The 24608-nt window shown below is 39.3% G+C and overlaps 1 protein-coding gene across 1 annotated transcript in view; it reads right to left on the bottom strand.

Annotated features, from left to right (window-relative positions):
• The window catches only part of OSTF1 (osteoclast stimulating factor 1), a 49293-nt gene that overhangs the window by 14131 nt on the left and 10554 nt on the right, over window positions 1–24608 (bottom strand). Inside the window, exons 2-6 of the mRNA XM_082624789.1 lie at window positions 12911–12957; window positions 6556–6606; window positions 3707–3770; window positions 1998–2051; window positions 244–351 (exon numbers count right to left, since the gene is read on the bottom strand). Coding sequence (XP_082480915.1) covers window positions 244–351; window positions 1998–2051; window positions 3707–3770; window positions 6556–6606; window positions 12911–12957 — 324 coding nt within the window. The remainder of the gene's footprint in view (window positions 1–243; window positions 352–1997; window positions 2052–3706; window positions 3771–6555; window positions 6607–12910; window positions 12958–24608) is intronic.

The raw sequence follows: 24608 nt of genomic DNA, 5'->3' as shown, positions 1-24608 counted from the left end.
GCTAGTCTGAGAGAGGAAAGGAAGCTTCCACTCTTTCAAGTGAAAAGGTCCGTGTAGTGAGGCTGACCAATCACAATCTACCTACTGTTTTACAGAGCTTCCAGGGACTGGGCTTTTGGCTGACGTTCTGAAAAATTTAAAAAGAATAACCAATTTTTTTTTCATTTGTGTAACTCTGGCTCCCCTAGATGAAGCACATTTTCAGTAGCACAGATATTTATGATAACAAACAAAATGTAATACCTTTGTGACCCCCGTGACAAGCCCAGTACAGGGCGGTGCTTCCAGCTTTGTCCAAGCCATTAACACCTACTCGGTTGTCCAAACACTCTCTCAACCAACTCAAGTTGCCTGAAAACATTTTACATTTATAAAAACACATGAAAAAGGTTTTTAGTTTTTTTCATTTTGCTTTTCAATCAATTTCATCCTGCATAAATTCGCATTTGCAAAGGATTAATCAGCAAGTCTGAAATTAAAGCCTGCCCCATAACGCATTCTCTATGGTACATTTTGACTTCCAGTTTATTAATGGAAAGCATTAACATCAATTTGTAATGGTAGGTTAATGGGAAGAGTTGCCTAAATGGGTCCATTTAAGGTATTTTTACTTTGTAAAAACAACTTTTTTTTCCTTTGTGAAATCCTGGAACTTTGGGAAAAAATGTCAAACCTAAAAACAAGCAGACACTACTCACATTCATATTTAAAATACATTTTCAGTTCCTACAAGAAAAGAAAAACTAAATAAGCTACTCAAAGCTGCTGTTCTTATATGTTAAAGTATAACTATTCATTTAAAATCCTCTGGCTAATGACCTAAATATCTAGTTTACAAAGAATTTTTTAAATGTCAATTTAGTAGTTCTACTTATGCACAATCCTAAACCAATAATTTCCTTTTGCACATTCAGATTTCAGAAATATCTACAATTAAATGAAAGAGAGCTTACTGTGGCCTTACAAAAAATTCCCCATGATCTACAGCAGGGTTTCTCAACAGCGGCCCTACTGACATCTGGCGCTGGAGGATTCTTTGTTATGGGGGCTGCATTGCACGATGTTTAGCAACATCCCCAGCCTCTACACAAAAGGTGCCAGCATCCCCCCAGTTATGACAGTCAAAATGCCTCCAGAGGGCTTCCCGGGTGGCGCAGTGGTTGAGAGTCTGCCTGCCGATGCAGGGGACATGGGTTTGTGCCCTGGTCCGGGAGGATCCCACATGCCGCGGAGCGGCTGGGCCCGTGAGCCATGGCCGCTGAGCCTGCGCGTCCGGAGCCTGTGCTCCGCAATGGGAGAGGCCACAACAGTGAGAGGCCCACGTACCGCAAAAAAAAAAAAAAAAAAAAAAAAAAAAAAAAATGCCTCCAGATACTGCCAAATGTCCCAGGGTTTGCAGAGAGGAATTACCCTCTGTGGAGAACCACTTATACCCAAGTATAAGCCCCATCCCTGGTGTTCCCTTCCTCCCCAACTCCATCCTCACCATTCATACTTGCAGTATACCAACACTCTCCCAGATGCTGGACCCCTGAGAAGCCCCCACCCTCTGCCCTTCTATTACTCATTCTGGACTCTATAGCCTGTTTAACTGAAACACACTTCAACCGCTATACTTATCACACCATCTTGTAATGATCTGCTACACACATCTCTCCCCCGCCAGACTTCGAGCTCTGCGAGTCACAGAGCATGACTTTTCACTTGCAACTAAGCACAGGGCAGGTAAGACTCAAAAGTTATTTGTTGACTGACATTTTAAAAATTAAAATCACACATTTCTGTAGAGTGAAAGAAGGCCAGAACAGAGACTGCCTCTGGGGGAGACAAGGATTTAACTGGGAAAAGAACTTTCTGGGATGATAGAAATGTTCTGGATCTTGATCTGGGTGTTGGTTACACAGGTAAATGCATTTGTTAAAAGTCATCAAACTACATAATTAATATGTCTGTGTTTTACTGTACTGTTTATCTCAATCAAAAAGAATCAGACCTACCTCTTTTTGCAGCTTCATGCAATGGATTGTCAATGGATTCTGCCTGCTCAGCCACTAGATCGAAAAAAAAGGTGCACATCAATGTTGAGAGGGCCACCCAAAGGATTCCCTGAAGCCAATTCAGTGTCCCAGCTTCAGAAGTGCCAGGACCTTCCACCATACAGCTTCCCTTACTTAATGTGAGTTTTAAAAAATGGCAGAAAATCAAAAGTGATGTTTTGTGCTTTGAAAGAAGCTGAATTATGTGTCAAAAGAAACCAAGCTAAGACAATGACACGGCAATTAACTGGGAGTATAAACAGAAACAAATATAGCAATTAACTGCAAGTATAAATAGAAAAAAACAGATCCAAGGTCTGCCTAACAGTTTGCTCAAATATTTCACCAACAAATTTAGTCAAGAAACTGCAAAAGAAAGCATTTGAGGTTCGTTTTTACATTCTATAAAAACACCCTGCTTTGAAGATGGCTGAAAATAATTGTTTCCCTTGTGTGTGTGGATATGAAGGGTGAGGTAAAGGAGAAATCTTTTGCTTTCTATATTCAGAACGGGCAATCAGCATACCTACCTGCCCCTAAGGAAGGTGTATTCACTGCTGTCCTAGAATCAGTAGGAGTGACCACATGAAGACTGTTGTTCAAATGAGACTTCACGCCCACCCCTCCCACCACAAAGGGCTGTAACTAGATACTCCCTTGGCTACCAGGGATCTAGCAACTGAGAAACATTTCGCACCCTCAGTCTATGACCAGCTGGAGAAGTTGTTTATTTGGGATTTCAAAGGTTAGAGTGTAGAAATGCTTAAAGTCTTTTAAAATCCAGAATGATATGGCCCTTAGGCCAGGTAAGTGGGGCCCATGTGTTGAGCCCCAGGTCTCATTCATTTCCCTCCCCACCCCCTTCCTCTCCTCTCCTCCACCTCCTCCCCTCCCCTCCCCTAGGAGCTTTGAACTGCCTTCCTTGAAATTTCTAAGTCCCCTTCCAGTGTTTGGAACTGGTTCCTGATGTCAGACTTATTGGTCTAAGGATGTATCTAATGCTAAAGTCCAAAGGAACCTTAGAAGTGATTTAAATCAAAACCTCTCATTATACAGATGGAGAAACGGTCCCAGGGGCGGCAGTTAAGTGCCCTAACTAAGGTCCCTTGTTGTTAGAAGTGGAAGAAGGATTAAAACCCAGGACCCTTGTTTATCAATCCTGTGCGCTTTTTACTTTACTCTGATGATTTCTACGAAAGTCTGCTTTGTCCCCCTTCCAACTAGAAGTGGCTTCAAGGAAGGGCCCACGTCTCACTGCTCTCCTCAAACTGCCCTAATATTCATTTAATGAACATCACTGCCCCAAACATTAATTAACATAACAAGACAAGGTTACTTCATCACAAAAGAAAGGGCTAGTCTAAAAAAAAACAAAAAAGAAAGAAAAGAAAAAGAAAAATGTTCTAAGCGTTACCATAAGCATTTCTCTGGAAACCTTAGGTTCTTTCAAGAATGTTACAATGCATTTTCTTAAGCCAAGGAGTCAAGTTCAAGTACATCCAGCATCCCTGACCACTCTATTAAGAGGAGGCTCAGAGTAGAAAATGCCCTAGGCTGGCAAGGACTCCATTGATTTCTCAGCCACAGCAGGAAGCAGAAAGGCCTCAGGAACCAGATAACTGAAAATACACAAAGTACAGCCCAAGTAAAGCCACCGCTGCCATACTTACCATAGTTGCTTGGGATTAGTCCCGTCCGGCCTTTGGAGGTGCCTTTCCACCAATTGGTATCACTCTGGTGAAAGAAGAGTTAAATTAAGTGGCACCAAATCCAGTTTACATTCAGTCATTTTTAAAACCATATGGCTCATATTGGCCTCATTTTGGCCTTTTCAAAGGGTAGAGCAGTTGACACTTTTTGTTTTATTTTAGATAAAATACAACATACTTCCAATTCAAATGCAGAGTTACTGCTTTACCAAATGTCCATCAGCCCTGGTCACATTGATCAAGCTTCCTCACTCCCTAGTTATGGATGTCCATTCCCCTTATCATTAAATTACGAATATACACACATCTGCCTGCAACAGATCAAAGACACTTCATCATAGAGACTCCACATTCAAACAAATCAAACAGAGACAATATGAAAGAGAAGGGAAAAAATTATGTTTAGTTTAGGCTATCTGTAGGATTTTTTGGTTCAGAGTCTAATTTCTCTTAGTCTCAAGATATGCATATATTTGGTTTTCTAAAGGTCTCTTTATTTCACCTTTGCTTTTTCAGTAACTTTTTTTCATAGAAAAATTCAAACCTATACCAAAGTAGAAGGAACCGTATGAGGAACCTACACATACCCATTTCCTAACTGCATGAACTATTTACTCACGGCCAATACTGTTTCATGCATATCCTCACCTACAACCTCCCTCCCCTTCAGATTATCCTGAAATAAATTCTAGACATCATGTTCTTTTATCTGTAAATATTTTAATATGAATCTCTGAAAGATAAGGACTTTTCCATAATAACAACACCATTATCATGTGTTATTTTGTTTGCTAGCTTAAAATTTTTTTAACAATAATTCCTTAATATCCTCAAATATCTACAATACTCAAAATTTCCAGTATGTCTTATAATAAAGTCCATATAGTATGATTGATTGATTTGCCTCTTAAGTCTCTTTTAGTCTATAGTTTCCCCCTTCATTTTCTTTCACTCCTTCACAATAGACTTTTCAAAGACACTAGTTTGTTCCGAAGAGTTTGGAAGAGTCTGGATTTTCCTTTTTGTTTCCCTTGTTTTAAAACAATGTGTTCCTCTGCTCCCTGTATTGCCTGTAAATCAGTCATTAGTTCTAGAGGCTTAATCAGATTCAGATTCAATTTTTAGCAAGACTATTTCATGTGTAGCATTGATTCTTCCATCAGGAGACACACAATGTCTCTCTTTTTGTAACATTAGTAACCACTGATGAGCATTATTTGGATCCATTATTTCATAAGGGTTGCAAATGGTGACATTCTTATTCTATCATTCCTTCTTCATTTAAATAACTAGAATATTACTTTAAAGACGAACTTTCCCTCATCAACTCTCAGGTTACCCAGCGATAAAGTTCATGGAGAAAGGCAGAATAAATACTGATTCTTTTCCTTTAGAGTTGTCAGAATAAGTACTGATTCTTTTCCATAACAGTCATCAGAATAAAAAGTTGGTTCCCTATCATTCTCTCAGGTTGACCAATGATGTTTGTTTTTGTTTTTAAGTATCATTAGGAGCTCATGAATTTAAACAGAGTAGATTTGTTTCAGTCCTTGGGATTGTTGCCCTAACTGATTGCTCAAATTGTCCTTTGACCAGTGGCAGCCTCTTCAATTTAGTTCTGTGTCTTTCCAGTGTGACCCTAGTAGTCTTTGGGAGCTTCCTTGCTTCTAAGAACGAGATGTCCTGGGATTATCTTGTACCTTTCCTGCCCCCAACCTGGTACCAGACATTTCTCAAAGGAACTTTGTTCCTTTTAATGGGAAATAACATATTATTATTAGATTGGTCTTTTTTTTTTTTTTTTTTTGGCCTTTTCAAAGGACAGAGCAAGAAATCTTTTTATTTATTTTATTTTAGATAAAATACAACATACTTCCAATTCAAACGCAGAGCTACTTAACTTCATTGATCTTATATCTATATGTACATCCTTTCTTGCAGGCTGAAACTGCCAGTTTTCTACATCATTGACTTAATGACTCATTTGCTCTAAACTGCAACACACATGCAGCAATCTCAGAATAACCATACCAACACTTCTCCAACATCATGATTAAAAACTGTTTATAATTTGGGCGTAGAAGTTCTTTTTGTTCTTCATATTATTCTACTAGAGATATTCAGTTGAAATGCTGAGTTTCAAAGTCACTTGGAATAGTTCCTCTCTGTGTGTCATGCCAAATACCTGGGGTACAACTAAGTTCATTTGATTCATTCTGCTTTTAGTTTTTAGGGATTGCTTTTTATCATTTAATTTAATTTTATAACTATACAAAAGTTTACATGATTCCAAAGATAGATCTCCAAAACAAGGTGTAATTTTTTTAAAGTCTATATTCCATCTATGTTTCTTCTACCCTTTTTCCCTGTCCTTTCAGAGAAGAAACTACTTTTTAAAAATTTATGACTCCTCCTTTGACTTTTTATTTTAAATTGAGGAAAATAAGTATATGTATATCCTCTCACCCTTTCTTACTTACATAAGTAAAGGCACACTATCTACACTTTTTTCACCTTGCTTTTTTCACTTAAATTACTCCATAATATCATATAGAGATATTCCTCACTCCTTTTTATAGCTGCATAATACTCTGTAGATAGAGCAAAGTTTATTCAACTATTTTCCTATTGATGGACTAAGGGCTACTTCCAATCTTATGTTATTACAAATTATGCTCAGTGAGTAAACTTGGGTATATGTATTTCTATACAGATATACATGTAAATAATGTACAATATTACAGCTATACAAAGTAGTCTTACACATCTTTAGTTCATGCGTGGTATGACAAAATATTGGCTGGGCTTACCATGTCAGTAATGTAGATAATATCACCTTCTTCAAAGTACAATTCATCTGGCTAAAAAAATAAAAAATTAAGTTTTACTCCATGTGATTTTTTCATGCATTAGAATACAATGATGATGATAATTATACAGATTCTAAAATCCTTATAGACAGCATAGTTTTTATATACTTAAATCTGCACATAAACCATATAACAAAACATTATTGACAAGCTAACACACGTAGAAATGTGAATTTTCCCATGATAAACTTCAAAGAATATAAGAAATAAGAATTCCCCCCCACACACACACACCTTATTTTCTTCCACAATGAAAGCAAGGCATTTTTATACCAAAATAGAATATTAATAAAACTTTTTCATTATAAAAATTTCAAAAGGTGATATATATTTTTTCATAAAAGGATAAATGTCTAGAACTAAAACCATGAAAAATAGCTAGAAGTTTGGCTCTCTCTTAAACGATTAGCCTTCAATCCTTAAACACTTTCATATCAACATCACTCTCTACTTATTTTGAGAAAACCATTATCTTAACTCTTCATGTTCAGAGAGAATGAATATCTTATATATGAGAACAGTTAATACATAATTCAACCATTAATATGGCTAAAGAGCTGAAAGATATGAAGCAGTAACTCATTCTAGACCATAAGCAAGCTCTAAGGGGTTAATTAATTACACAGACAATACGTGCTCTTATACCAGCCAAATGTCCTACAAACTCCCTGAATAAAGCCAGGCACTTTAATTAAACATCTTTTTCCCATCAGTAGATAACACTTATCAGCATGCCTGTATGAGTAAATAAAATGTCTAGGGAGTTCCCTGGTGGTCCACTGGTTAGGACTCAGCACTTACAGTGCTGTGGCCCAGGTTCAATCCCTGGTCAGGGAACTAAGATCCTGCAAGCTGCGTGGTGTGGCCAAAATATATATATACGTATATTTATGTCTACTGATGAGCAAGTTTCAGATATTGGGAAATGTTTACATTGTCATGCTGAGTGAAGAATGTAGGGCACAGAATTTTACATAGGATAAGATCATGAGCACATATTAGTTTCATAATGCTGGTTGGAAAAAAAATTTGTTTTAAAGGCTTCGATATTTGATTCCAGTTACTGCTCCACACAAATAAAAATTATGCTAGTGAAACAAGTTATTTCATTCTTTCATTTTCCTTTTGTTTATCTCCTCCTCTCTCAGCTGCAGACTACGGCAGTAAATGTGACTCTGCAACAGTTTCAAAGATGATCTCCATTATTTTTATAACTATTTCCCCGTGAATTTAAATGAAGACTTTATCAGCTATATCATGCTTTAAGCAACCACAATTCATAAATATTTAGATGCAATATGCATTCAAATATAAAAATGAGCAAATGATGATTAATGAAACTAAAAAATGTGAGTTCCTCTAAAAAGCACTTTCTGAAGCATTTCTTAATTTACACTTTGATCTGCAGAGACTAGACTTACATATAGCATATCTATGCAAAATTAATTGAGCCTAGGTAGATCAATGACATACATTTTAATATTATTGGAAATAGGCATTTGGAAGAAAAAAAGTAAAGCCTTCTAAGACTTTTCTCAATTTTTCTCTAAAATGTCCTGATGATCTATGATCAATATTACTACCAATATGTGATGGATAAAGAAAGTGATTAGGGAAACAAATTGTTTAATTTAGCACTTCCCTGCCGTTAACTGGCTCACTTCTCAGAGGCCAGAAAGGTGACTCACTGCCACCACAGCATCCCAGTTGGTGGGATGGAGTAGCCATACTTACAACAGAAAGGTTGGCCTTAGCTGGCAATTTGAACAGCATCTGACTATCTCTCCTTTAGATGACAGTAAGGAATGGGTGGGGAGAATGAAGCAGGATGTAAGGAAGTAAAGAAAATAGAATATATGTGAAATCTTAGCATTTTTTTGGAGTGACTGAGTTTCTTGGAGTTTCGAAAGAGTTCAATGTCTTGAAGAGAAGCTAACCTTGCCCACTTATGTCTAACAATGAATCCTCCTCCATCAGTGCTTATGTTGAAGTGAAGGAGTCATGTCTAAAATCACAAAAGTCAAGTTTGCCTGAATTTCCACACTTAATAAGATCATTCACCCTTGAAACAAAAGGCATATTTTGAGAAAGTACCAAACACATAACTTAAAAAACAAAGAACACACACAAGTCTCTGTAATTAGTCTTCCTCATAAAAAGGAATAAAGCCTGGAAGAATGGGAAGTCAGTGTTTAATGGGTACAGAGTTTTCTTTGGGGACAGTGAAAACATTTTGGAACTAGACAGAGGTAATAGCTGCACAACATTGTGATTGTACTAAATGCCGCTTCATTGTTCACCTTAAATACAAAAAATGGTTAATGTTGTGTTATGTGAATTTTACCTCAATTTTTAAAATCATATGGTATTTGTAAATAATTATTTTCTTTTGTGGTTTGGTAAAATGCATGATTTGGAAAATGTCACCAAGTACAGTCATTTCAAAACTTCTTGTGCTGTTTCGGGTTTTAAATTAATGGCTGCTGTTCAATAGCAGTGCCTGCCTCAGCTACCTATTAGATCAGACTTGTTTTTCAACAAAGGGAGCAACAACGGGCAGTCGATTTCAGTCACGTAAAAAAAAGGTCTCGCTAATTTTTCATCCTGAGAAAAGAGAGTAGAAGGTTTATTTTCTTTTTAATCAATAGCTCCCAGACACACAATGCTACCCCCGCTAAAATATCTTCTTCCAAAGAAGCTAGGGGTGGTTTTTCCTAATGTAGCTGAGGAGGTCGTTTACCAAATTCTTCAGACTGCTGGTGGCAATATAAACAACAAGGTAATTTCATGATTTTAAAACCTAGATAGATTTGTACCTCCAATATTCATACTTTCCATTAAGAAAACACTTGCAGGACACAATGTAAATGTTCAGTGAGCATCGACTTTTAAATTCCTGGCATCGTATTCATGGACCATGATGGGAAAAGAGTGACACAATCAAGTAAGCACTTGTCTATTTCTAGTCTGTTCTTTGGTTTTTAACCACATTCTTCTTTTCCTCTCTCCTTGAAGAACCACAAGGTATCAGAACAAGTAAATTGTTGGCCACTGGGATGTTATAGGGATGAGTACGCACTCGGTAATGTATATACTGTTCCATATATTCTTGGTAACATATAATTCTCAAGGCATTAATTTTGGTTGGTTTATGCAAATATATATTTTATGAAAAATTTTGGAAAGACCGTGACGTCCTTTTGAAATTTCCCACATTTGTCAACCTGGAGCCCTGAGAATTAATAAAAAGAAAAAGAAAAAAAAATCAAATTCTCCACAGATGTTTTCATTTAGCACTTTATAGTATGATCATGTGCCAGGCACTGGACACTTACAATCTCACAGCAACACTGTGAGGTGGGCGCTATTCTTATCATCACATTATAGATGAGAAACTTGTCCAAGGCCATACAGCAGGTACATGGAAGACCCTAAACTTGAACCGTGACATTCAGATTCTGCAGTCCCTGTCCTTCATCACCACCTCTGCTTTCTCTCATACAGAAGGGTCATGCATAGCCATTACTGGCTGCCATGGTGTCATGATCAGGATAAAAGGCAATGGCTGTGGAAAATATCTGTTGTTTCTCTCTTCCCCACCCCAACATAATGCAATACAACAAAATCAACAGCAGTGCCTTATACTTGCAAAGCATACTTAACGTCATTTTATCCTACAACAGCCCATTAAGGCAGGGCTGGGTCCATGGGTATAATCTCCATCTCACAGCCAGGCTCAGAGAGGTTGAAGAACTTGCCACAAATCACACAGTTAGTGAGTGGTAGGGCTGGACTCCAACTTCAGCTTTTGGAATCCCATCCTAGGGCTCCTTCCCCTACATATAGTGCTATAAACCTAGAAAAGTCCAGCAAATGTTACATGATAGAGAGGAGGATCCTGCTGGTTTCCTTGCAGAAATCAATATACCTCCAGCACACAGGAAATGCTGTTCTCTCTCCATCAGTGCAACTTTACACTGGTCTATCCAGTCTTACCAGGCCTCTATATGGCACTTTATTGGATTGGGGGTTGGGTAAGAAATAAGAACCAAACAGGGCTGGGTGGTGTCAGGACTACCTTGCCTTCATGCACGACAGAGGAGAGAAATGCATTGACAGGAAGAACCAGGAGTGACAAGCTTCCCAGTGGATCACCAAGACGAGTTGGGTATTGCTGTCCCTATATCCTGAGAGTAGTATAGTAGCTAAAAGCTGGACCCAGGTATTTCTGGGGTGCTGTACATGTCAGCGATGGTCTCACAGAGTCCAGCTCAGCCCTTCCAACTTCTTTGTCTCAATGACTTGTAGGTGAGTTTAGGATATACTGGGGTACACCCATCCCACTAGAGAAGATGGCCACTGGGCCCAGGGGAGAAAGACCAAACTGAGCTTGTCCAAAAGAAATTCTCATTCAGAAAAGAATGTTAAGATGAACCTAGTTCTAGGGTGATATTCAAAATACTGAACAACTGGTACAGCATGGGCACTTAAGCAGTCAGGAAGACCCCTGGGACCTGATCAGCCAGACACCTCCCCTTCAACATCTGTATTGAGGGGAGATGGAGAGGAGCAGAGTGTGGGAGCAACAGGGCATGAGGTAGCCATTACTGACCATCCAGCACACACACACAGGATGAATTAGCAGCACTGCTCTGCAGCCTAGGATCCTTGGGACCATGGATATTAAAAATAGCATTTTAAATGTGGAATATTCAAAAAACCTAGTGAATTAAATGTCTATTTTCTCCTGTGCATTCAACAATAACCAAGACTTTTAAAAAGCAGTAGAGGGGGCCTCCCTGGTGGCGCAGTGGTTGAGAGTCCGCCTGCCGATGCGGGGGATGCGGGTTCGTGCCCCGGTCTGGGGGGATCCCATGTGCCACGGAGCGGCTGGGCCCGTGAGCCATGGCCGCTGGGCCTGCGCGTCCGGAGCCTGTGCTCCGCAGCGGGAGGGGCCACAACAGTGAGAGGCCCGCATACCGCAAAAAGAAAAAAAAAAAAAAAAAAAAGCAGTAGAGGGACCTCCCTGGTGGTGCAGTGGTTAAGAATCTGCCTGCCAATGCAGGGGACATGGGTTTGATCCCTGGTCCAAGAAGATCCCACATGCCACGGAGCAACTAAGCCCGTGCGCCACAACTAATGAGCCTGTGCTCTAGAGCCCGCAAGCCACAACTACTGAGCCCATGTGCCACAATTACTGAAGCCTGCGCGCCTAGAGCCCGTGCTCCCAAACAAGAGAAGCCATAGTGATGAGAAGCCCGTGCACCGCAACGAAGAGTAGCCCCTGCTCACCGCAACTAGAGAAAGCCCTTGCGCAGCAACGAAGACCCGACGCAGCCAAAAATAAATAAATAACAGTAGAGAGAATCCATCCTGGAAAAGAACTGGAGGTGAGTTAAAGTAATCAATACATCAACCAATCAAAAGTATGTGTTAAGAGTCTATGAATATAGCAACCACTACTCCTTCTAATAGTAACAATGACTCCTTAACAGTCACAGCAGCTTTATACAATCTCACTTAATTCTCACTAAAACCCTATGAGATTATTATTATTTTCACTTTACAGATGAGTACACTGAAGCACAGAGGTTAGGTAATTTCTGAATTTACCAGGTCACACAGCTGCTAAAAGAGGCAGAGCAGGTCCTAAAAGCTACTGTAAGCTCTAAACCCCTGTGTTCTGCACCCTAGACACTGTGCTGGTGAGCAGGAGTGCAATGCCAAGTGCAGAAGTTCAGAGGCAGGAGAGACATCCCACTCCTCCCTGGGGTGATCAGAAAGTCTTTATGGAAGAGGAAGTGTGTAATCAAAGCTTATGGGCTTCCCTGGTGGCGCAGTGGTTGAGAGTCCGCCTGCCGATGCAGGGGACGCGGGTTCGTGCCCTGGTCCGGGAAGATCCCACATGCCGCGGAGCGGCTGGGCCCGTGAGCCATGGCCGCTGAGCCTGCGCGTCCGGAGCCTGTGCTCTGCAACGGGGGAGGCCACAGCGGTGAGAGGCCCGCGTATCGCAAAACAAAACAAAACAAAAAGCTTAGAGAGGTGCAGAGTCATGAGTCTACAAAGAGTTCAGAGATGAGTTATACTGTGCACCAAATCCAGACTGGAATGGTCCACAGAGGGGAAGGAGCAGAGGACGGCAGGACTAGAAAGGGGGCTGGACCACAGAGGACTCTATCCTTAGTCAAATGAAGGGTTGAAGCAGGGTTGATGACCATTTAGGACAGAGGAAGTATCTAAATGAAATCACTTTTGGTTTTTATGTCAATTTGAAAGTGAAAAACTGAATACTTACAGTTCTGGGTTCAAACGTATAAAGAGCTCTGAACACTTTAACTTGCCCTGAAAGAAAGGAAAGAAAAAACACATGATCAATTCTTCCATTTCTAAATTTGCTGTAAACAGTATTTTCCTTTATATTCTTCAGAATTCCTTAACTAAAAGTCCCTGTGAGAAATTATTTTGGAATTAAGTGTTTTTTCTGCATAGGAGGTATTTTTAAAATATTTGTTAAATGAAAGTATGAATAAACACATACCTTCCCCCTCTCAAAAAACAGGAGCTACCTAATTATTTGTACTTAGCTTCTGTCCTATGTAGAACCTCTCCAACCCTAAGATCTAAGTTTAAAAACAGAAAGGTGAGAGTTTAACATAAAGAGATACTTAATGGGACAATCAACAGTAGTTGAATATTCTTAAATTAATGGCTTAGGATTTTATATTTTCCAAGAGAAAAGAAAATACCGGGGAGAAAAACTGTACCTGTTGGAGAAATCTGTGATTCCATTAAGTCCCACAACAGAGTTCAATAACTATCCAAAAATAAGTCATGTTCATGAGAGCTGTCCATTCTGCCAAACCATCTCTCTCTTTCTATGTCCCTTTGCTGCATTTCCATAACACCTGGTATCAGAATAACTGATTTGCTGGCCTGTCTCATTTGAGGGCAGGAACCCTGACTTGTTCAATCTCCTGGCACCTACCTGACATATAGTACGAACTTAATAAATGCTTGCTAAATAAATATATAAGTATAAGAACAAATTCAAACAGTGTCGGAAAAAGCCTACACATATCAAAATAGAAGAACTACCTACTTAAAATGTGGTAACAGTTCAGTTTCAGTACTGGAAGAACCTTTAGAGATGACCACCTAGTCCAAGGGCATTATTCAGAATGGTGGTCCCCAAGGTGGGACACAGGAAGACTACTTCAGAAATTATGTACATTTTTATCTTATTCATTTTCATCCCTATTTTAACATGTTTTAAAATATAACAGCATGATTGGGACTTCCCTGGTAGTCCAGTGGTTAAGGGTCCACCTTCTAGTGCAGGGGATGCAGGTTCTATCTCTGGTCGGGGAACTAAGATCCCACATGTCGCGGGGCAACTATGCCCGCATGCCACAACTACTGAGCTCACGAGCTCTGGGGCCCGTGCGCCACAACTGGAGAGAAGCCCACGCACCACAACAAAGAGCGCGAGTGCCGCAATGAAAAAAATCTTAGTTGCGTGCCGCAACTAAGACCTGATGCAACCATAAATAAATAAATATTTAATAAATAAGTAAATAGGGCCTCCCTGGTCGCACAGTGGTTGGGAGTCCGCCTGCCGATGCAGGGGATACGGGTTCGTGCCCCGGTCCAGGAGGATCCCGTATGCCGCGGAGCGGCTGGGCCCGTGAGCCATGGCCGCTGGGCCTGCGCGTCCGGAGCCTGTGCTCCGCGGCGGGAGGGGCCACAGCGGTGAGAGGCCCGCGTACCGCAAAAAAAAAAAAAGTAAATAAAATATAACAGCATGATAGAATACATATACAACTAATAAATACATTTACTGGGAGTAGTCAAAACCTTTTGCTGGTAGAATGTTAAGCATTATGAGGGTAGGTGTTTTGTTTTATGAATGATATATCCAAGTACCTAGCACAGTGCCTGACACATAGGAAGCACTTAATAATTATTTATTGAATGAATGAAGAATGGATGAATAAAGGAATGGAAACATGTACTCAAAAAAAGTCTGAAAACCAGTAGTTTAGAACAGCACTGTCCAATACAACTTTATGCAATGATGGAAAAGCTCTACATCTGTGCTACTCACATATAGCTACTGAGCACTTGAAATATGGCTACTGAGGAACTGAGTTTTACACATTATTTAATTTGAATAAGGTAAAATTGCCACAAGTGGCTGGTGGCTAGCATACTGAATGATGCAAATTTAGAACATCAGAAAATGAGAAATGACATGATGTCCATTAAGAGGGGACTATGTAAATCAACTCTGATTCAACCTTATGATAAAGTCATTTAAAAGAATGCTGCAGACAGACCCACAGACACTGATGTAGCAAAAAGCCTGCAAAATATTCAGTGGAAAAAAAAACACGTTATAGAACAGTATGCCAAGTACCATCTATTCATGTTGACAGCACACAAACATCTTGAGTGAAAACACCAATTATGGGAATCTTCACATTCTACTTTACACGCATTGCTTAAATTTATTACACTGAGCGTGTATTACTTTTATTATCAATGAAAACAATAAAGATACTTTCACTGGGGGTATGCAGGGGTGGGAATCATTCTTTCTTCTAAATGCCCTAATATAGAAGAGCTGCTCAAATCCCCTGTTACTTAGTGCGGCTGCAAGAAAACATTATTTTTGCGATCTGAATTCTAGTGCCACTTCTAGAAGCAAAAGTGAAAACTCTTTTTTGTTTGGAGTTTGTTTTTTACCCCACACCCTTAGGCCTAAGAAAGGAAACATTAAATGGAAGGAGGAGCTGCCAGGAGAAATATTTTCTGCTGACCTGTCTCTCTGAGAGGAGAGATTAACCATCTTGATTACTTCAAACTTTCCAAAGAGAAGTTACACAAGGAAGCATCCACTCATGACCAAACTCAATAATGACAGAATTTTCTTGCTCCTTTGAGGGAAGAGCAGGATTGAGACAGGCTATGTATGATTTTGGAAACAAGATCCAATGTCAACTTAACGAGCTTAGATAAAATTCAGTATAAATTTTAAAACCTGGAAAAAGAAAACTTGGAGTGTGACTAAGCCGCTGATCTTTGTAACTGTATCTTTTGTGATTGTCTTACTTAAAATGTTCACAACTTAAGAGGAAGTTGGAGATTTATTTGCATCTTGATTTATACTAAACAGAGAACATCAGGCAACCCTCTAGGCCATTATACGAGGGAACACTCTTTCTATGTAATGCTGTAGAAAACACTTTCACATACACGATCCTTTTTATCAATTAACGTTGGGACATTAGCCCCTTGTGGGTCCCTTTTAACTCATATATTATAAAAGTTCTAGGCCTTAATTTATTCCATTCTCAAAGCTGAGTCAAGTAGAAATGAAAGAATACAAAGAAGCAGGCAGAGGTTATGAAAGAATAGCATAAAGAAGAAAAACAGATGACTTTCAACCCTGGATATAGCCTCTCAAGAGAATAGTAATTAATAATACTTAATTCACTGATCATTTTTACATCATATTTAATTCAACTGTGTGCAATATTCTATAGCACAGGTTTACACAGAGTACTAAAGGGAACAAAATCAGGGTACTCTGTGTTTCTATAGTATTGTCCTTGCAGACATCCAAAAAACAAACAAACAAAAAAACCATCTTAATAAGTCATCAAGAGCAGGCGCTGATCAATTCCAAACATTTAATGAAGGCAGACTCACAACGTAAAATAGTTGTGTTCTTGTATACACAGAGAGGCTAAATTAGATGCCTTCTTCAGATACCCTGCATCTTGATCATTTTCTCACAGAAGTCTGGTTACATACAACGAAGGGAGAAAGTGGAACTGAGAAGATGGCATGAATTACCTGAAGTCACCCTGGAATTCACCCTGAATTAAGACTGAAAACAGGCCCAATCTTTTGCCTGATGCTTTATGTGACTCTCATAAACATGAACTAGCATGTGAATGGTGTTAAGGATTTCAGTAGGGCTGGCCTCCTAACATAAGCAAGATAAGCAAATTCCTATGACACCAAAGGCAGCTGGCTCCGCACCTTGCCAGGCACACCCTTCTCTTTTCTTTTATTTTTTTTTTGTTGTATCCGGGCCTCTCACTGTTGTGGCCTCTCCCCGTTGCGGAGCACAGGCTCCGGACGCGCAGGCCCCGCGGCCATGGCTCACGGGCCCAGCCGCTCCGTGGCATGTGGGATATCCCCGGACCAGGGCACGAACCCGTGTCCCCTGCATCGGCAGGCGGACTCTCAACCACTGCGCCACCAGGGAAGCCCCCTTCTCTTTTCTTTGCAATCCCACCTAGACCCTGTAGTGAAAGGCTGAGTTCACTAGTCATCAGCCAAACGCTATTTTCCTCTGGAGTTAGGCTGACTGCTTCCCCTACTACCACCTCCCAACCTCCCCTCACCCCTGACTTCAATAAACTAATCCTTGTCCATAGCAGTTGAGGCTGATAGAGGGAAGGGGATCTGGGATGGGGTCTCGAACAGGCAGCGAGTAAGAGAATTTGCTGTTTCTGAGGTCTGCAAAAAGAATATGTATTGTTGCACCACGAAGGCCCTGAAGTAGCACGTAGAAGGACTTGGGGCTTACAAACTCAAACATACAATTTCTAATCTACTTTATTCTCTGTTGGTGGAAGAGTGGAGGAAAAGCTTCTAGAGTGAGCCACTATGACAGCATTAAAGGCAGACTGCTCACCACAATGGGTAGACATACCATAAATGGCAAGAAGAATGACTATTCAAAACATCAGAACTTAGTCATCAGTAACAGATCGACTATTTCATTTACATTCTGCTGAAAAATGTTGGGAGGCATGAGACATTTTAGATGGACTTCATTTAAAATGGCTAGGATAACTACTACACACCCACTATGATAGTTAAACCTAAAAACACTGACAACGCTAAGTGTTAAGAAGGATATGGAACAACTGGAATTCTCAGACATTACCAGTAGGTGTGTAAACTGGTACAACCACTATAGAAAATTACTTGGCAGCAGCATTAATTCATTTTTTATGTCTTAACATGTCTTTGAGATCTTAAATGCATTTCTGAGGAAGAAAACCATCCTTATATTGCATACAAAAATGACCCCTCCCAGACAATGTCACTATCCCCAGAGTACAGAGAGTCTCAACATTTTTAAACTGTGGATCATGACATATTAGTAGATGGTAAAACTAATTTAGTGGCTTTAAAAAATATTAAATAAAACAGAAAAGACCAGAGTACACTGTAAATAATAGAAATAATTATGGCTTTGTGAAACTTTTGTTTCAATAGGAAGACTGGACAGATGGATGCAGAAATGAATGTTTAATTTAGAAATTTACCAAATACACACTTTGGCATAATGCCAAATGGCCACATATTAAAATCAACATTTGCCAAAGCTAAATGTTGCCTTTACAGAATGAACTACTGGGAAAGAAGAATAAATCTGAAATTTTATTCAAAAATTAATTATGATTACAATTTTATTATTAAAAATCCCGGTAGACCCATATTTAAAGTTTGATATAAAAGGGCAGGAACCATAATTCCTCAGCACTGTCAACTGCAGCCTGATAAAACTTCTGCAAAACTAAATAAATGTTCTCTCTAAAATGAGGTCTGGGTAAAAGCAAGATATTATGGTGCTACTTCTGCCAGTGTAGCTGTTTCTGATGATGATTTTGCCACCACGTTAGTAAGCTGTCCTTCCTCTCTAACAGAAACTGACTGAGGTCAAGACTTACCTCCTCTTCAGCTCCTGGGCTTGAAGATTTGCTCAATGCTGGTGATGCAATTTCATTGAAAGCAGTCCCACAAAGGAGACAATTGTTTCCCCCCAATTATTAGGGACTGTATTCTCTCAACACTGTCAATCCACACCTATGATTTTTACTACTTATATAATAATATTTGGACATATAAAATTCATAGCCTCACAATCATCATTAATTATCACAATATTTTATTCTCCAATTTAAAAATGTACATTTATACTTTCAGTTGACTGAGAGAATTTTCATATATAAAGTACAAAGAGGACATTTGAATTAAGTTACATTTAGAGTATGTACCTATCTTTCAAAGTGAATATTAAGAGAACAGTAAATCCAAATGGCATGCCTTGTTTGCATCACTGGCATGGCATAAGGGATACCTATGCAGTCTACAATCCTTGATCAAGTACAAGTCTTGGTGTGCCAAAACTGACACTGAAGTAGGCATTCCATCATTTGGTCAGCCATCCAAAGCTGAATGGCAGACTTTGGAAGAAATATGAGGGGAAGGTAAACTTCTGTGTACCGCTATGCTCGTGTGTGTGTGTGTGTGTGTGTGTGTATTTTTGAATGTACCAGGTCATTAAGTAAAACATATATATTTCTTATTGGAGGTCAAGGTCAAAAAAAGTTTGAAAGCCACTGCTCTAGACTATCTGATCAAGTTAGAAATTTGCTACAGGACTCTAAAGAATGGGTAAAATTCTTCTACTTTATGAAGCTCAAAATTCAGCTAGCATATAAAATATAATATTCTCCCATCATCCCCAAAAGCAGATATTATAACCAATTTTAGATAATTATAACCAATCAAAAAGAAAGATGAGGAAGGGAATTATTTGAACAAGGAAAAATTATAGAAAAATAAGAATTTACTATGTACATATATTTCTCACATTTATCTAAGCAAATGCAGGGAGTATTAATCTTAATTTATATCCTGTGGGTATGAAAAAAATGTGTCTCAGGGTAAGTAAAAGTATTAATGTTATTTCTACGAGGCATATTTAAATTATTCTATTAAACAAGCATGATGAAACAGGATGTTTTCTGCTCAAAAACAAAACAGAAGGAGTCTATGTGGTAGTATCCAAGAGTCAAGGTCATCATTCCCATTGCTGGGGTGAAAGGAAACAGCTGTGCTCTGTTAGGCCAACACGGGGCTCCCCTGGGCTTTGTGGATTCCAACGCCCATAAATGAGGTGGTCAGCTCAGAGCAGCCTTCAGGGTGACGATCTCTATTTGTCAGTCCACAAAAGCCCAGTGCTCTTGAAAAATAAAATGTTTTTCTTGCAAAGAAAATCATCATGTGAGTAGAGCAATGTCCATGAGTTTCCAATGTAAAGAATAAGTTTCTTCCCTCATACTTATATTCTTGGATGAATTAAATCAAATCCAACGAACTCTATTTGCATATACCTTTAAAGGCTATAACTAACAAAAAATACTATGAATGTAATGTTTTCATCTCTCCTTACTCCAGTACCACCTCTTCCCTGCTTCCACCCTATGCAATCCAAAGGGGGAAAAAAAAAACACTAAAGAATTTGAAACATGTCTTGATTGCAGCTGCAGGAATGGCAGACTCGTTAAAAACAGTAGCCAGTGTGTTTTCTGACAAGAGGGTTCTGTTTATTAACAGTGTGCCTTTCTTATCCATTTTTTCCTTTGCTTTATACTTTGCAGTGCCTTTCGGTAAACTTGGTTACTTTCACATCTTGAGGGGCCATATCTGCTGGTTATTTTTATTTCTTCTCTGCGGTATAACATAGAAGTCCCTAAGAGCAGGGTTCAAAATTTCAAAAGACAAGCTCACTGCCAACCATGTCTTGACTGGTTAAAAATTAGACAAAAGAGCAATGGCCCGTAAAACCCTTCATCTCAAGACACCCTGCTTCCAGAGTCAGTTTGACAAGGAGACCAGGGGGAAGAATGGAAGAAAACTCTTTATTTCAGTCCTTGGAATTTAAAGAAGAAAGGCCACGGCACCTTCTGCAAAAGGGCAAGATGAGTCTGAGGGCTGACTCATGACAGCAACGCCTGTTTCTGTACAACCTGTGAGCTAAGAATTAAGAATGGGGACATGTGTATGCATATGGCTGATTCACTGTGTTGTACAACAGAAACTAACACAGTATTTTGAAGCAATTATACTCCAATAAAGATTAAAAAAAAAAGAATGGCTTTACATTTTTAAATGGTTGGGAGGGAGGGGAGGAGGGAGGATCGAAAAAATATTTCATGACGTATGAAAATTATCTGAAGTTCAAACTGCAGTGTCCATAAATAAAGGCTTTCTGGAATGGAGCCAATATTTGTGTATCCTCTAAGGCTGCTTCCCCATTCCAATGGCAGGGTTGAGTGGTTATAACAGAGACCATCTGTGGCCCACAAAGCCTAAAATATTTACTATCTGTACCTTTACAGAAAAAGTCTGCTGCCCTCTATCCCATGGTCCCCCTTTTCCTGTGAAGGACAAGTCAGACCAAAGAAGCATATGTCACAGGCTGAGGAGCTGTGGGCCTGCCTCTCACTGGCCCCGCAAGCAGTCTGGGGCTCCGCCTCGCCCTATGGGAAATGAGTCCATACATCCAAGATTGAAATAGAAAATTCCCTAACACTGGAACCTCTCATCTAAAAGGGAATGAGCCATTTAAGCTCACATTTATGGGACACTTACCATGGACCAGACACCATGCAAAGTGCTGACTTGCAGCAACTCTTTTAATCCTCAAAACAATCCTGGGACATAAATACTTTATTAAGACTATTTTACAGCTGAGGTAACTGAGGTCAGAGGGGTTAACTAGTCCAGGTCTACACAGCTAGGAAGCGGCAGAGATGAGGTTTAAACCCATGCTGTCTGGCTCCAGGGCTCATGCTCTAAACACTCTGGATGTGGCTCCAAAAGATCTGAGCTTTTAATGCTGGCACACTGGGATTCAATGGGTTTAAACAAATTTATATATGTAAAGTACTGAGTGCAGTTCCTGAGGTGTTGTATGTGCCCATAAGTGTTAGCTTTTATTAATTACTATAAAATTTTACCTTATTCCTTATTCCTTGAGTTTTTATCTTCACTGGCAAGATGGCCTTATCAAAACCCTATATATTATATATATCCTGTATATTAGATATACATATCCTATATTATATATATACCCTATATATCCTGTATGTTAGATAATTTATCATTTACAAGACCCCCACAGAGAAACTGAAATGCTTTTGTTAAGCAAACAAAGCATAACATCTAATATTATATCCCTTAGTGGCTATTAAAAAATTCAATGAGACTTTTAAGTTGTCATTTTTGTCATTGTGTCATTAAGTTTTCAGCTCAGGCTTCCTCAACAAAATACTATAGACTGGGTGCTTAAGCAGCAAACATTTACTTCTCACAGTTCTAGAGGCTAGGAAGTCCAGGATCAAGGTGCTGGTCAATTTGGGTACTGGTGAGAGCACTCTTCCTGGCTGGCAGATGGCTGCCTTCTCACTGTGTGCACACATGGCCTTTCCTCTGTACAGGAACAGATAGAGAGATCTCTCTTCCTCATCTTACAAAAACACTAATCCCATCATGTGGGCCCCACCCTCATGACCCAAATCTAACCTTAATTACTTCCCCAAGGCCCCATCCCCATCGCATTGGGGGTTAGGACTTCAATACATGAATTCTGGGGGGGACATAAACATTCAGTCCATAACAGCAATGAATATAGAATTACAGAAAAAAACAGAAATGCATGAACATGTAAATGTATACATATGTTGTTACACAGGTTACCACAGTAATAATAAAAAAGGGATTTATCATAACCTTTAAAAAAATTAGCTTTGGGGGGATAGGCTTATGTTATGTAAATATAATATCACTGGTGGTAATTTATACATACAATCAGCTATGTAAAATAAAGATATTCACAGAAGGAAAACTGGGAGGAAACAACAACACAATGTAATCTCTGGGTGGTAGAACTATGAGTCATGTTTATTTTCTTCTCTATTTTCTTAATTGTCTACAAAGAATACAAATCCCATACATAACCAGGAAAACATGGTCTCTTTTAATGCCCTATTGAAGGACAACCTAAAAATTATGTGTACTTTATTTATCGGCAGAGTATTTATTAACATGAGTCCTTTTCTTTTTTTGGCCACACCGCACGGCTTGTGGGATTTTAGTTCCCCAACCAGGGATCGAACCTGGGCCCTCAGCAAGCAGAGCACAGAGTCCTAACCACTGGACCACCAGGGAATTCCCCTCCTTTGTCCTCTTTGACTCTCTGATCTCACTACCAAAAAAAAGAATTGGTGGAAAGACAAGCAACTGTAATGCCAAGTATGCTCACTCACAAAAATGAGAATACAGGAATCATGTAAGTAACACAGACAGTGGGTAAACTCTTAGGTCAGTGCTGGCTGTATGGGAGAAGGCACACACTTTGTTTTTGGAAAAAATGACAGGAGTGTCAAAGAGGAGCAGGCGACAGGGTAGGGCAGACCTGGGAAACAGAGCAGTATACAGACAGAGGGACTGGAGGCCAGAAAGGGTGGCCTAGGAATGTCACGTAGATCAATGTGCCTGAAGCCTGGCAGGAGAAATGGTGAGAGATTAGGCTGGGGACCTGAGCACAGATGGGCTAGAGATTTCTCAAATTCTTCTGATACCCACATTAAGAAATATTTTGCACATCAGGACCAAGGAAACACACACACACACACACACACTCAAAAAATGAAAAAATTTTCACCAAAAATACTTATCCTTACATTTACCATATGAATGTGTGTAACCAGTGTTTAGAGACCAAATGGAAATTTTTCAGATTTAGATATCTGGTACTCCTTGCAATAATAAAATATTCTCAGAATATATTAAAAAATGGCCTTGGAAATTATTTTATTTCAAGAGATTTTTTTTAATTTGAGCAAATAATAAGTGGACAAGCTTAAACTTCAGACTTCATGAATGACTAATTCCTTGGGAATTAGTACATGGGAAATAAAAATTTGCAAAAACAGCAACAAAAATGGCTTTAGCCCTCTATAAAGACACACGCTAGCAAGATAACATGGTGATAAAAATGCTTCCTTTATTTAAAGCAGAACCCCTTTAAAACCTGATATAGGGACAAAGATATACACTGTATCTAAAAAAAGAATAAGAGAATCTCTAGAGATACAGAACAGAGCTTAAGTACTCACTTCATGCTTACCGGATGGACACACAGGGGTCAAATCTGTAGCGAGAGCATTTTACTATTTCTAGTTAATCCTAGAACTCTTGTATAATAATACAAACTCTGGATGTGTGAAAAATATTATCAAACACAACAGGAAAAATTAATTAGATGGCAAAGAATAAGCAATAACCTTAAAACTGAGCCCCTCTCAGTTCAGAAGAAGAATTAAAATTTTCTTCTGCAGCACATATGAGAGACTCTGAAAAAGTCCCTATCCACCACAAACAATAAATGCTGGAGAGGGTGTAGAGAGAAGGGAACTGTCTTGCACTGTTGGTGGGAATGTAAATTGATACAGCCACTATGGAGAACAGTATGGAGGTTCCTTAAAAAACTAAAAATAGAACTACCATACGACCCAGCAATCCCACTACTGGGCATATACCCTGAGAAAACCATCATTCAAAAAGAGTCATGTACCACAATGTTCATTGCAGCTCTATTTACAATAGCCAGGACATGGAAGCAACCTAAGTGTCCACTGACAGATGAATGGATAAAGAAGATGTGACACATATATACAATGGAATATTACTCAGCCATAAAAAGAAACTAAATTGAGTTATTTGCAGTGAGGTGGATGGTTACCTAGAGTCTGTCAGACAGAGTGATGTAAGTCAGAAAGAGAAAAACAAATACCGTATGCTAACACATATATATGGAATCTAAAAAAAAATAAAAAAAGGTTCTTAAGAACCTAGGGGCAGGACAGGAATAAAGACAGACGCAGATGTAGAGAATGGACTTGAGGACACGGGGAGGGGGAAGGGTAAGCTGGGATGAAGTGAGAGAGTGGCATGGACATATATACGCTATCAAATGTAAAATAGATAGCTAGTGGGAAGCAGCTGCATAGCACAGGGAGATCAGCTTGGTGCTTTGTGACCACCTAGAGGGGTGGGATAGGAAGGATGGGAGTGAGACCCAAGAAGGAAGAGATATGAGGATATATGTATACGTATAG

The sequence above is a fragment of the Mesoplodon mirus genome (assembly GCF_964341445.2).
Source record: "Mesoplodon mirus genome assembly, chromosome: 1".
NCBI classification, from domain to species: Eukaryota; Metazoa; Chordata; class Mammalia; order Artiodactyla; family Ziphiidae; genus Mesoplodon; species Mesoplodon mirus.
Note: the sequence above shows the minus strand (reverse complement) of the source record. Positions and strands in the feature narration are given on the sequence as shown.